Source organism: Poecilia formosa, unplaced genomic scaffold (genome assembly GCF_000485575.1).
Source record: "Poecilia formosa unplaced genomic scaffold, Poecilia_formosa-5.1.2 Scaffold64, whole genome shotgun sequence".
NCBI lineage: Eukaryota > Metazoa > Chordata > Actinopteri > Cyprinodontiformes > Poeciliidae > Poecilia > Poecilia formosa.
In genome coordinates this window covers 2,066,610-2,078,996 of record NW_006800003.1, presented here as the reverse complement: position 1 = coordinate 2,078,996, position 12,387 = coordinate 2,066,610, and the positions used below count along the sequence as shown (strand labels likewise).

The following is a 12,387-nucleotide window of genomic DNA, read 5'->3' as shown; positions in this document are numbered from 1 at the left end:
GCACCGAAATAAAAGTTATTGGTTCTTAACTATTAGCTTTCTTAGCTTTATTGGCAATTGTGCGTACTGTCCATCATGCCTCATCTGTCTCCTTCTCTGAAGTGGATTTAGTGGTTTACTCTTATAAACACCACGGTTGACTTTTCTCGTTTTAATCTCCTCTGACCGTCACAGGCAGCATAACGCCCACCGTGGAGCTGAACGGTCTGGCCATGAAGAGAGGGGAGCCAGCTATATACAGACCCCTGGATCCCAAACCCATCCCCAACTACAGAGCTAATTACAACTTCAGAGGGATGATTAACCAAAGGTGAGCACCTTCAACCCAACTCTTGTGTAAAAGGTGGGACTGTGTACTTTTTACTCTTCTGTTGACCACGACACCTAAGAATAAGGTGGCTATTTATTGAGTGTTTCCTCCTCCTCCTTCTTCTTCTTCTTCTTCTTCTTCTTCTTCTTCTTCTTCTTCTTCTTTTTATTATTATTATTATTATTATTATTATCAGTTTTATTGGAAAGGAAATATTCCGTGAATGCACAAACGTTTCCAGAAATGAAAAGACAATATTTCTGTCTTGACTGTAGATTGAACTAGGATTTGTAGCACCGTCTGAGCTGGGCTTCAAAATCTGATTGTTGTCTGATGTATGAATTGATGGATTAATGGATTAGTCCGCAGCGTACAAGATTAGTAAAATCTTCAACAGCTGCAGCCCTGTGTCGGTCGTCGTCGTTTCAGAATCAAAGCCTGTTCTGTGACTGTAACGAAAGCGTCTCAAACCAAACTCTTCTTTACCTTTGGAAAAAAAAAAATATATATATATAATTTTTATGCTTGAAAAAAGTTTTAAATGGGAATAATAAGTACAGAATGTGCAGGAATAATGAATGAACTCAGAATTGTTTATTTCTCTGTTTCCTTCCTTCTTTCCTTGTTTCTTTTTTTCTTTCTTGTTTCCTGTAAGTGAACCTTTTATTGCAAACAAAGCAGTAAGATTAGCGTGAACTTTAAAAAAAAAAAAGGTGTTGTCAAAGACCAAGTCAAAATCAACATTACAGCATCCAACTTAGGTACTCATAACCCCTAAACATTAATGTGTTTTATTCAGACGTATTTTATTAGGATTGTATGTGACAGACCACAAGTCAGAGACATCAAGTGGAAGGAAAATGGTTCACCATAAAAAAAAAAATAAATCAGAGAAATGTTTTGAACATTTTACCTTTCACTTCGCCACTATGCTCTCTGCTTTTTGTTAGTCTCTCACTTTATATCTCAATAAAATATGTTAGGGTTCTATTTCTATCTGTATCAAAACCCTTGAGTGAATCAATTGTTAAGCACTTTGCGTAAGTTGTAAATTATAGTTTATAAAAATCACATTTCAACCACTGAGAACCTCAGAAACTCCTCTGTGACAACAAAATAACCTCAACCTTGCTTCATGTTTTTTTTTTTTTTTCCTATTTCTATAAAAAACGATTGTAGATACACGCATGACAGGCGCATGTTGTTTCGTTTATCCTCTTTTGTTTTTCCAAAGCTTATTCGTTTGTAATTGATGTCTGTACTCTGTGAGCTCTTGAAACCAAAGTCAGACTCCTTGTTCGTGCTCACAGCCTTGGCCAACAAAGCTGGTTCTGATCTGAAATAAGGATTGATGGTGAATGATCTCTTGTAACCTTATATTTTAGCATTTTATGACCCTCGAAACAACAGATGGCCCTTAAACGCTCATTCGAATCACTTCGAGTCCCTCCAGGTGGCAGTGTTTCATCACTTTACAAATTTCCTGACTCCTTTCCAATTTTGATTGAGCACTAATTTAGACGCTTTAGAGCAAGATATTTATTTAACACTTTGTGTTTATTCATCTTTTTTTTTTTTTTTAACTTAAGCAGCAGTCTTACTTATTTATCGCTTAATCAAGTCGGTATTTAATACAGAAGCGTTACATACAGGAGTGTTTGTTTTTAGTTCATTTCACCCTCGGCGTTTGACGTTTCTCCTGTGAGATGAGATTTATTGTAAGAAAAGATTATGTTGCCAGATAAAATGAGTGACTCAGTGGCAGTGTTGAGTAACTAAGTGTAGTCAGCAGAGAGCCCAGCATCTGGCTCACATCTTTTTACTATTTAATCCATGCAGGAACTGATTGGGGGGGGGAGATGAATGTCTTTGGGGTAGAGGAGAAAATCTGCTTGCCAACTTCTATCTGTCAGTGTCGCCTGTCACGGCGATACGTTTCCAAGAAGACACCGGCGGTATTTATCTCTCATGGTCTGTTTTCTTTCCTGATTTCACTCACCCGGCGTGGCAAAGAGAAGAGCTTAAAGATGTGCGCCTCTCTCCGACAGCAGAGAGGTACTTCATCCCCAAGGTCACTTATGATTTCACGAGGCCTCTTTTCTTTAAGTGTGAATGAGGGCAGGATTAATGAAGGGGAGACCTTGTTGGACGGGTCTTCTCTTAAACAGATGAGTGACTATGTAGCGGAGTGACAGGCCATATTTGCCATCCGTCAACTAAACGACGCGGCGGGGAAGCAGAGATTTCCACATATCCATGTCCTTACCTATTATGATGAATAAGAGCGATCCGGAGTCGTGTTGATGGAAAATCGTCCCATTAAAAGGCCAGCCCGGCTCTGATCCATCAGTGCTCTAATGACCGCCGAGACCAGTATTGATTCGTTCAGAAAGTGCCCTGCGGAGGAAATGCTGCGATAATATGAAATGTGCATTCATCTGCGTCTTAATGAATCTTATTTATGGCGAAGGACCCTGAGCATAATTCTTTGCCGCCCAAGTCCGTGTTCAAGCGAGCGATCCGTCTCCGCCGTCGTTCAGAAACGGCCGTCCTGTTGTTCGGGACTGCTGTGAAACGTGCGGCTAACAAAACTGACGGTTGGATTCGGGAAAAACATTTGCTGCAGCTTCGAAGTATTTTTTTTCCTACCTATTCCCAAACCTATCATTTGTAGAGTACGCTTTAATTTTCCTAGTAATACCGCTTTGCCAATTTTCCTCGTCGTGGTCGTGTGATTTCTGGTCTCTATCTTGATGAAGGATGTCCGCTGTTTAATAAATCTTTAAGGCAGAGTCACTAAATAATGATGTATTCCACATGGATTTGGGTGTTTCTGGCACCAGCGAAACCAGAGTCCATCATGAGTTTTTCACTCCGCCTGACTGTTTAGAGTCACATGTCTTATTTGAATAGTTTGGTCTCTCTAATGCTGGATTCAGAGTTGTGTTGAAATCCCCACCTCTACATCTGGGGTATTGAGAAAAATTGGACTCTATCAGACAGAGTAGCAGAGACCCGGCATACTTGTGTTCTCAAGAAATCTTATGACATCAGCCGTTTTCATCGACAATCCCCAACTCCTGTGTTATCACTGGAACACCTGGTTCCACTGAGTCATGCAGGAGCTCCTCCAGTTAATCCGCGGCGTTCCCAGCTTTCGTCCCGCCGGTCCAGTCTCAGTGGGCTCGGTGGGTGCAGGCATTCTGCGGGAGTCAGAATTTGGATTGGACTTCCCCCAGTGAAGCAAAGCTGTGTAATGTCCTCCCAGCCCCTCATTTGGTTATGACAGTAACATTATGTCAGCTGGAAGAAGAGTGGGTTGAATGACTGCGAGTGCTTTGCTCTGTGACATTTCCTCCTCTGATGATTGTCAGATACAAGGCGGTGGAGGGAAAAAAAGAAAAATCACCTGCGGTTTGACTGAAATTTTGACACAGTTGTAGTCGTTTCTGTACCGTTTCTGTTTTGCCGCCGGGTTTGAAGTTGGTAATTTAATCATTTTTAACCATAAAAAGAAGAATCCCGCGTAGTGTTTTACTTTTTGTTTTGTTTTGATCGGTTCTGTTGCCATTTTTTTCCAGAAATATTAGCGACTCGCTAAAAACAAAAACATTACAGCAACATTACATTACAACATTACATTTATTTTAAATTGATTCTCTTTTCTTATCTTACATTAATTACTATGCCTCTAATAATATTACTCTGTACTGTCTTATTGTAAAAAAAATAAAATAGAGTTTTGGTTAAAGCCTCCTTTAGCCAAAAAAGTACAAAAAGGCATAATATGCTCACTGGACTTTTTGCAGTGACTTAAGTTCATTGTTAAGACTGGAGCAGACAAAAGTCTAAAACCTTTGACATGAGGAGAAACGTCTTAAAATTTTGTTAAAATTTAGAAAATAAAGAAGCTAACCATTAAACATTTTCAGACCTCTGAAATGCAGAAAAATGCTCAGTTTTTGTTTTACGAGAACAGACTTCTCCATCGTCGTCCGGTGCAGCGTTTCCACCTTGTGGTACGAGCGAGACACTGCAGCCAGGTGCTGACTAGATAGATCGATTCGAGCCGTTGTGAATTATTTCAGTGCCTTTGCCCTTAGTGTTTACTGAGGCAGAGGTTCAGTGTGTGATCAGGCATGTTTGAACTCAAATTAGCATGAATAAAAGTCTTGCTTTAATTGAATGAGCACAAATGTGGCGGCCGTTTATTATACAGACTACATCTGACCAGTTTATGGCATGCGTTGTTGAAAATGTTGGTTCGACCCTTGTTTTTTTATTTAGCATGTGGTCTGGTAAGCTTGCCTCATAGCTGCAAGCTTGGAAATGAGCATGCCTTGCTAGAGCTTGCATAAGGTACAGTGTGTACATGTGTGGACTGTGTGAATGAAAAGATCTATTCCGTGCCTGTAGAATATCAGATGGCACTTCAGACACGAAGCACGCCCAGGAACTCGGGCGTGCTTGGTAACCCGCCTCTCTAATTGGGCCAACCTCACTCATTGAAAAGGCAAATCTGCCCATCAGCGCTTTTCTATATCCAACATTTCCTCTCATCTCTTCCTGCATGAACATATTACATTTACATCTTTTTAACACAAGCTGTCATCTTTTCTTTTTTTTTTTTTAATTCCAGCTCTGTCTCTCTCTTTCTCTCTCTGTCCCTGCCTGGGTTACATTTTATAATGCTCATTGTTCCTTTAGCCTTTACATTTCTTCGAGATGCGATCAGGACGCAGCGTTCTCTCTTTGGTCCGCTCAGGAATTCCTCAGACATGGCTCTTCTTTTCCATCTTATCATCGCAGCTGCCCCGAGATGAAAAAGAAGCGGCCAAATCCAAACAGGCAGGAACTTCAAAAGAAATAGCTTCTTTATTGCAGTAGTTTCTCTATTTCATTTTATGTCAACACACATGTGCGTAGCTCACAAAATCAAATCACTTCACTGTTATAGAATATAAATCCCCATGGGTGACATTCCAGTGGAAAGGATATTATGTCCTAATTGTCGTAAGGCCGTGTTTTATTGAATGAGGGTGTGTGTATGTGTGTGTGGAGGGGGGGTTCGGGGAGAGGAGGGGTTATGGCTCCAACATAAACAAATGCTCACATGATTTGTGTTCACTAGACTCTATGATACAGAAATCTTTTTTCCCATTCCATCGTGTCTCTTCTAAGTCAAGTTTTAGGACTTTGCATCCCTGTCCTCCTTAAATCAGCCTCCTTGATGATGTGTGTATGAAGTTAGGTCTGAAACAAGATTAGATCAACAAAAGCACTTCAGAGACATTCAGCGCCAATGGCAAGGCAAGCTGGGTACTCAAAACCTCATATACGTCTGTTGATCTCTGAAACCTTCACACGCGTCGTTACCTGTAACCCAATAAGCAGTTAATCAATTGATCGCAATTAAAATGAGCTTGATCATTTCAATTCTGATTAATGATTTTTTTTTTCTCTTTTTTTAGCTCAATTTTGTTTACAGAGACTTAATCATCTATTTCTATTTTATTTTATCCTATTCTTTGTGTGTGGTGTTTATATTCTTTTTGTGTATTGGTGGGTTTATTTTTGACATTAAAAATGTCTTACAGTTCTAATGTGGAGTGTTCTGTTCAAAATCGAAGTGCATCAGTCTTGCATTATTATGCCATCAGCAGCATATTACCTTAAAATTGACTCAAAACAATAATATTATTGTTTATTGCAATAAATTCTGGGACAATTTATTATCCAGTAAAAGTTGTCATAGTTTTTTCTTTACTTTTTTTTTTCTTCTTTTTTTAAAATTCCACTGTATCTTTTTGATTTGCATTGGTTAATTTTCAGTCAATTTTTATTTTATCTATTTTTATTTTTGTCAATTTTATTAGTTAAGTATTATGCTATTGACACATTATTTATGTGTTGCTGTTTTTTTTTGTTTGTTTTGACTTAATAAATGGACTCAAAGGTTGAAAATTGAGTGTAAAATTATGCAGCTGCTGCTACTTTAAGTTAAAGCTCTAAGTATGTCTTTTCCCGGGGATGCAAGACACATGGAGAGACGGGTTTATGTTTCTGTTTTGATGATGGTCTTTCTAGTTGCATAGTTTTTTTGATTGTAAACACTGCTGCTTCGTAACATGGGCAACCATTGTTGGTGCCGATCATTATGGGTTAATGGGCATCTCGCTCTGAGAGACGCACTGTCCTACTTCCCACTGGTATTGTGCGTCAACTTCACAGAATAGCAACAGGTTGATCAAAATCATATCCTGTTCCATTGGCCCTTCAGGTATAATCCAGGCCAAACGTATTAAAGGCTGTTCTGTCTGTTGTATCTTTTGGAAGAAAGGGCTAAACTTGTCCCAATTCTACAACAGCTCTTTTTTCATGCGCGTTTATTTGTAGTCCAGAGATACACCTACGTGTTTATGACTTTACCGAGGTTCCCGTAACAGCGGAACAGTTTCTCTCTTCTTTATTTGTTAGCGTCTTTTTGAATTCAGTCCACATCACAATCACCAGTCGCTCTTTCCTTGGTCAGATGCGTCACTGGAAGATGTGACGAGAAATAGAGAAATATCACAAATCTCTTTCAAATTTATACTTTGTTTACTTTGGTTCGAATCAAACTCACAGTACACTTTCTGTTGGAATACACACCTGTCTCTTTTAGTATCCTTCATGCGGGATAATAATGAATCTTTATAAGCCACGGTTTGCTTTTTCTCCTCATGGTTCCCAAATCCTTAAGGAGCTCCAGAGTAAACTCTTAATAGATCCTTAGCAATGAGTGCTACTTCATTCCTCAGTTTGAATAGAAAAAGACAAACCACAGGGCTCACAAACCGATATTTTTTACAACGATCTCTATAGTAAAATAGAACAAAAAGCTGAGTATTCCTTATTTTACTACGGTAAACATGTTGTGTTCAGAATAAGTGGTCTGCCATGACTTCAGCATGAACGTTTGGGGGGGAGAAAAAAAAAAAAAGCACTCATCTCATTTTAGACCACAACAAACGGTAACAACAGTGAACACTGTCAGTCTGGACAATTTAATCAAACCGAGGCACAAAGAAAATGTTTCTTTCAAGATTAACATCTGTGTCAGTAGAACCTGTAATTTGACTTTGATGATAAAAGACCGCAGTGGTCTTCATGGAAGAGGCAACATCCTATTATGGACTCACAAAGTGTGCTCTGAAATGAAATTGACATTTGTTTAGATGTAATAAAGAAATAACTGCTTAATAGCGACTTAGCACATTTGAGGAACTTCTCAGCTTGTGGTTTATTTTCAGTGTCTGGATTTTATACCTCAGTTATGACTCTACATTAACACATGTGATAAGTGTTTTTGTTTTCAATGTTCGTGTTTCAGACCCCTTTTCATTTTGGGTTTTAACTGTGGAAAACTGAACAACTACCAACACAGAGTACTGATTTGCTGCTATTTTAGGGTTAGAATTCATTTCAATTACATATTAATTTCCATTTTCATCTGGTCTGTTTTTGCACAAATATACAAAACAACACTTTTTTATAGTTTTGATATCGTCGTGTTGCGCTTCTGAGTTTCGGAGAAACCTGCCATTTAGAATAATTGAGTCGTTTTTCTTATTTTGTATATTTGACACTACACCACCGTCTTTATTTCAATATAACTACCTATTTTCATGAGTACCTGTGTTCACTCCATTTGCTGGCCACTTTGCTGCTGAAGCACTGAGTTTTCCCATCGAAGGATTTATAAAAGATTGCTGTATATCCTTGGATGCTTAACCTTTAATTTGCCATCTGTTGTATAACAATAAAACTATATTTGATCGCTATTAGCCCATCTACATTACAGTACTGTGATTGTGCCCTCCTTAACCCACTCACCATTGACGTTCCAAACGCCACTGTATCGTGTTTTTAGTGAATGCAGCTAATATTTCAACAAAAGTCTTGTGTGAGGGACCTTTGCTAAGAAAACAAGAGTTAAGACATTCATCGCTTTAACCTTTTATTCGCAAAGATATACCTGACTGGACACGTACAGTTAATGAACTCATGTCTTGGTCCAGGGACAATGGTTAGCTGAAGTGCTAGACCAGGATTAGCAATTTGCTCTGAATACATCAAAAAACATTTTATTGACCAAAAGATAAAATATTCCCCTTTTTTGACCTGCTAGAGCCAAAGAATTTCCTGATTGGCCCCATCTTTCTTATTTTTTTTTTTTTATATGTAAAGACATTGGCTTGTATGGGTTTAAGCATTCATCCTAGTAGTCTACTAAATAATCATAACATTTAATCTTGTTTCTCCTCTGTGGTCTGGTAGTTTCAAGCATACACACAGGATCCAAGAACAACCCCCACCCTGCCTCCCATCAATACATTTGATGTTTTGAGCCCTGTGTTTACTTGACTACGTGGGCTGTTTTCTCACCCCGGCATGCATTTTCTACGTGAGCGATCGCGTGAGGCTGAAAGGAAAGTGAGCCGCTCTTGATGGATAAAGGGAACGGAGTATGGAAGTTGGGAGGAAGAGAAAACAAGTAAAGTTCTGGCAGGAGATTGGAGGAAAGTGCAGCTGGTGGAGGAGTGAGGCTATCCAAGTTTTTGTGTATATTATTTTTTTCCTGCAGATCTTGGTCACCCTTTAGTTTTCCCCCAACGCAGTCCCATCCCCTTTACAAGGCTTTCTGTCCCAGCGTGTTGTATTTATTTTTGCAGTGTGTGGCCAGTAGATGTTTTGGTGGCCAAGCCTCAGGGATGCTGGGAAACGAAAAGGCCACTACATCTCTGTATTCGTCTGCTGCTATTTGTCCGTGTGCAATTTACTCTTTTTTTTTCTTCTTCTTCTTCTTACATGTTGTTTTTCACTTTGTTAAATCCCATATGTCAGTGTTATTTGTGCTCTTTTTTAAGTTGAAGAATTTAGGTCAGAGTTAGATTCTCTTACCATGTAATCTCTTTCAGCATATTTTACTCCTATTTTTCTCTTGGAAGATGAAAAGCCTGATCAATAAAGTCTTTAGTGTGAAATAAAGGTTTGACGTTTCTTATCAAAAGTGTTCAGTTACTTTTCTTTTTCAATCTGGAATATGTCAGAGCTTAGTAAAGCACATACTTGCTTTCCTGAAAAAAAAGTTGCTAGCACTTAATAACATGGTGTATTATAATTGAGGAAATAGACAGCGTGGAAGAAGATAATGTCTATAAAGGAATGTGCATGTCCTGGAAAAACTGCTTTTACTCTCTGGCATTCTGATTGATTGGATTCAAGGGGCCCAGGTTTTGCCAGGAAAACATTCCTCACAGCCCGACACCCACAACCACCAACCTGAAGTGTTGAAGCAATGCAGGTGGGGCCTGTTGTTTCAAGGTGTGGATGCCAAATACTACCAACATGTGCAGCTGGAGCAGAAATCTCGATTCAAGCTCTACCTATATCTGTTCAGAAAATAATCTGCAGCGCCACGGCACATTCGGTACGGTGACTCGTCTTAATCACCGTACAAAGCCGATGTTGGAGAGGTAATATTTGCATGTTGTGGAAAAAAAAAAAAGCAAGGGTGTCAGCATCATGAATACTTTAATATATAAAATACAATTAAAATGTGTTTACTCCTCAGCAGTTTTTACTGCTCGATGAACCGTGCGATGCTGTGAGACCTCTGGTGGAGCCAGCTGCACATTGTCCCAGTGTCTACAAATAAGTTTATGGTCAATGGAAATGTAGCTTATGTCATTCTTTTCAAGACGATAAATGTAAGTCCATATAGCTGAAGAACTGCTACACATTTATATTTTACGACTTCATACATCATTCTTAATGCACTTAGGAGAAATGACTTCAGTCTTGTTGACGTTTGTAAATCCTGCTGCTTGCTGGTCCAAACCCGTGACCACCGCTCCCTCGACCGACGAAGCCTATTCGCCGATATACAAATCAGCTGACGAGGGCCTGTGACTACCTGTTCTTTCACTAAACACGTAGAGCTGGCCAAGCTGGCGTTTTAATCCCGCCTCGAATTGCTTCATGAAAGCTGACTGCGGTCAAGTCAGCAGCAACATGCAGTCAGTCAAAATGTTGGGCTAATTGCTTTGTCTTGTGACAGAATTGTAAATAAATACTTCCAAATATCGTAAAATAATCAAACCGTCAAGAAAAATGAATTACAACTCAGTTGTTTAGTTCAAGAGGAGCTTAACATGTGGCAACAGACAATACATTGTTGGGTTTTTTTTTTCTGCACAGGCATTTAGAGGAGGGAGATTTTTTTTTCATGCCACTGATTTAAATGGTTCCCAGCTGAAATGTCACTCATAGCACTGATTACAATAACAAAACGTGTATTTCCCAGTAGGAACTGTGTGTGGGCCTTAAAGGCAGCATGATGTTTGAATGCGCCTCCGTGTGTGTGTGCGTGCGTGTGTGTGTGTGCGTGTGCGTGTGTGTGTTCACACATGGCTCTTGGAGTGATTCAAATGAAACGGTAACCTTCGCTAACTGGGCCCACATGAAAGGCAAGCTGTAGGGAAGGTTGGGGCTTCAAAGAAAAATTCATTACTCACTTTTAAACGCTGATGATTTATCATTTGATTGAGTCCTGGTATCGGTTCTGCTCTTTGACTCAGTCCAAGCACGCGGGCCACTTTGAACCGGCGCACGTCTCCGTTCGCATAATAATTTTCCCCCTCTCCATATTCTCGCAGCAGGTGTCCTGATCTAATTTCATCAACGTTGCAGGGCCGCTAACAAAAATAATAACGATCACGCAGAAAACAGGCTGACGTGGTCACAGAACGCTAATGAGAATTTTTTCTTTTTTTTTCTTTTTTTTTTTCGGTCTACGTGATTTTGATGCGTGCATGTGTGCTGGCCTGCGCTCTTGGCTTACTTGCTTGTGTGTAAGCCACTACTTTCCCACGTTGTGGAGTCGGGTCTCCCACAGGCCTCCCTCCACCTCCCCTCTCTTTCTCTCATCTCTCATTCTTTTCTTCCCTTTTCTCCTTCATGTCCTTCTCTGTCTTTCTTGTACCTCTCTCTTCTCTTCCCCTCTGCACCTGTAGTCAGTGCCGCAGCCCCAGCTGCTCCCATCTCGGCTCAGAGAGCTGTTTGGCCTGAGCCAGTGTTGCACTTGGCATGTCCTCTGAGAACCTGGGGCCACGCTTGACGTGCGAGGCCCAGGCAGGCCCCCACCCCGGGAAGACTCCTGTGGCCATGAGTTAAGAGTAGACGCATGAGAGTAGGGCTGTGGCCAGGAGAAAGACCGGCTGGAATTCTGGGAGTATTATGCTGATTCATTTGTTCAAATTTTAAGAAAAAACATAAGGAGAAACAGAGGACGTGTAGAAAAGTTACACAGATTTCTAGAAATTTGAAGCCGATTCCAGAATGGAACCAGCCTCTTGAATCACATGATAGACATCTCTCCTACTTTTTGTAATGTTTGCAAACCAAGCAAGATATTAATTCTAACATCAATAAGTAACCTATCTTGATATCGGTCAGAGAGGTTCCTTATACAGATGGTAAACAGAGATTTTAGGCAGACTTGCTGCCTGAAATCTCCATATTCAAAATGAGAAATGGTCTTAGTTTGGCAGGAATTTTTTTTTTCTGTCACTTACAGAGAAAATATTCCATACTTTTATTATTCTAAAAGAGGTAAAAGCCTCAGAATAATATCACAATATTGCTGAATATTTTCAAAAAATATCTTTATCAAAAAAACTTAATCATGTTTATCAGTTTAATTAGTCGTTAACACAAATAGTGAATCAGTCAATCTCACCAATGTATTTAGGCATTACAGCCAAGCATGGTGGAAAGGGATTCAAATGACATGGATGTAGCATCGACGTTCATGCTGAGCTGGCTGGTCCGTGTCCAAGAAAGAGGAGATATTGAAGACGATAGTTGGGTCAGAAGTGTGTGTGATGAGTTCTGGGTTCTAAAAATGTACATGGAGATGCAAACAAATGCAAACAAGCCTTCCATCGAAACATGAACACCAACATAAAGGGTTCAAAACTTCAGTCAAACAACGTCTAACCCTCCAGCTTTCCACTGGAACATGATCAACTCTG

General features: G+C 39.8%; 1 protein-coding gene across 1 annotated transcript in view; it reads left to right on the top strand.

Annotated features, from left to right (window-relative positions):
* The window catches only part of stau2 (staufen double-stranded RNA binding protein 2), an 85,600-nt gene that overhangs the window by 5,888 nt on the left and 67,325 nt on the right, over positions 1-12,387 (top strand). The window contains exon 5 of the mRNA XM_007554610.2: positions 175-310. Within this exon, the coding sequence (XP_007554672.1) occupies positions 175-310 (136 nt within the window). The remainder of the gene's footprint in view (positions 1-174; positions 311-12,387) is intronic.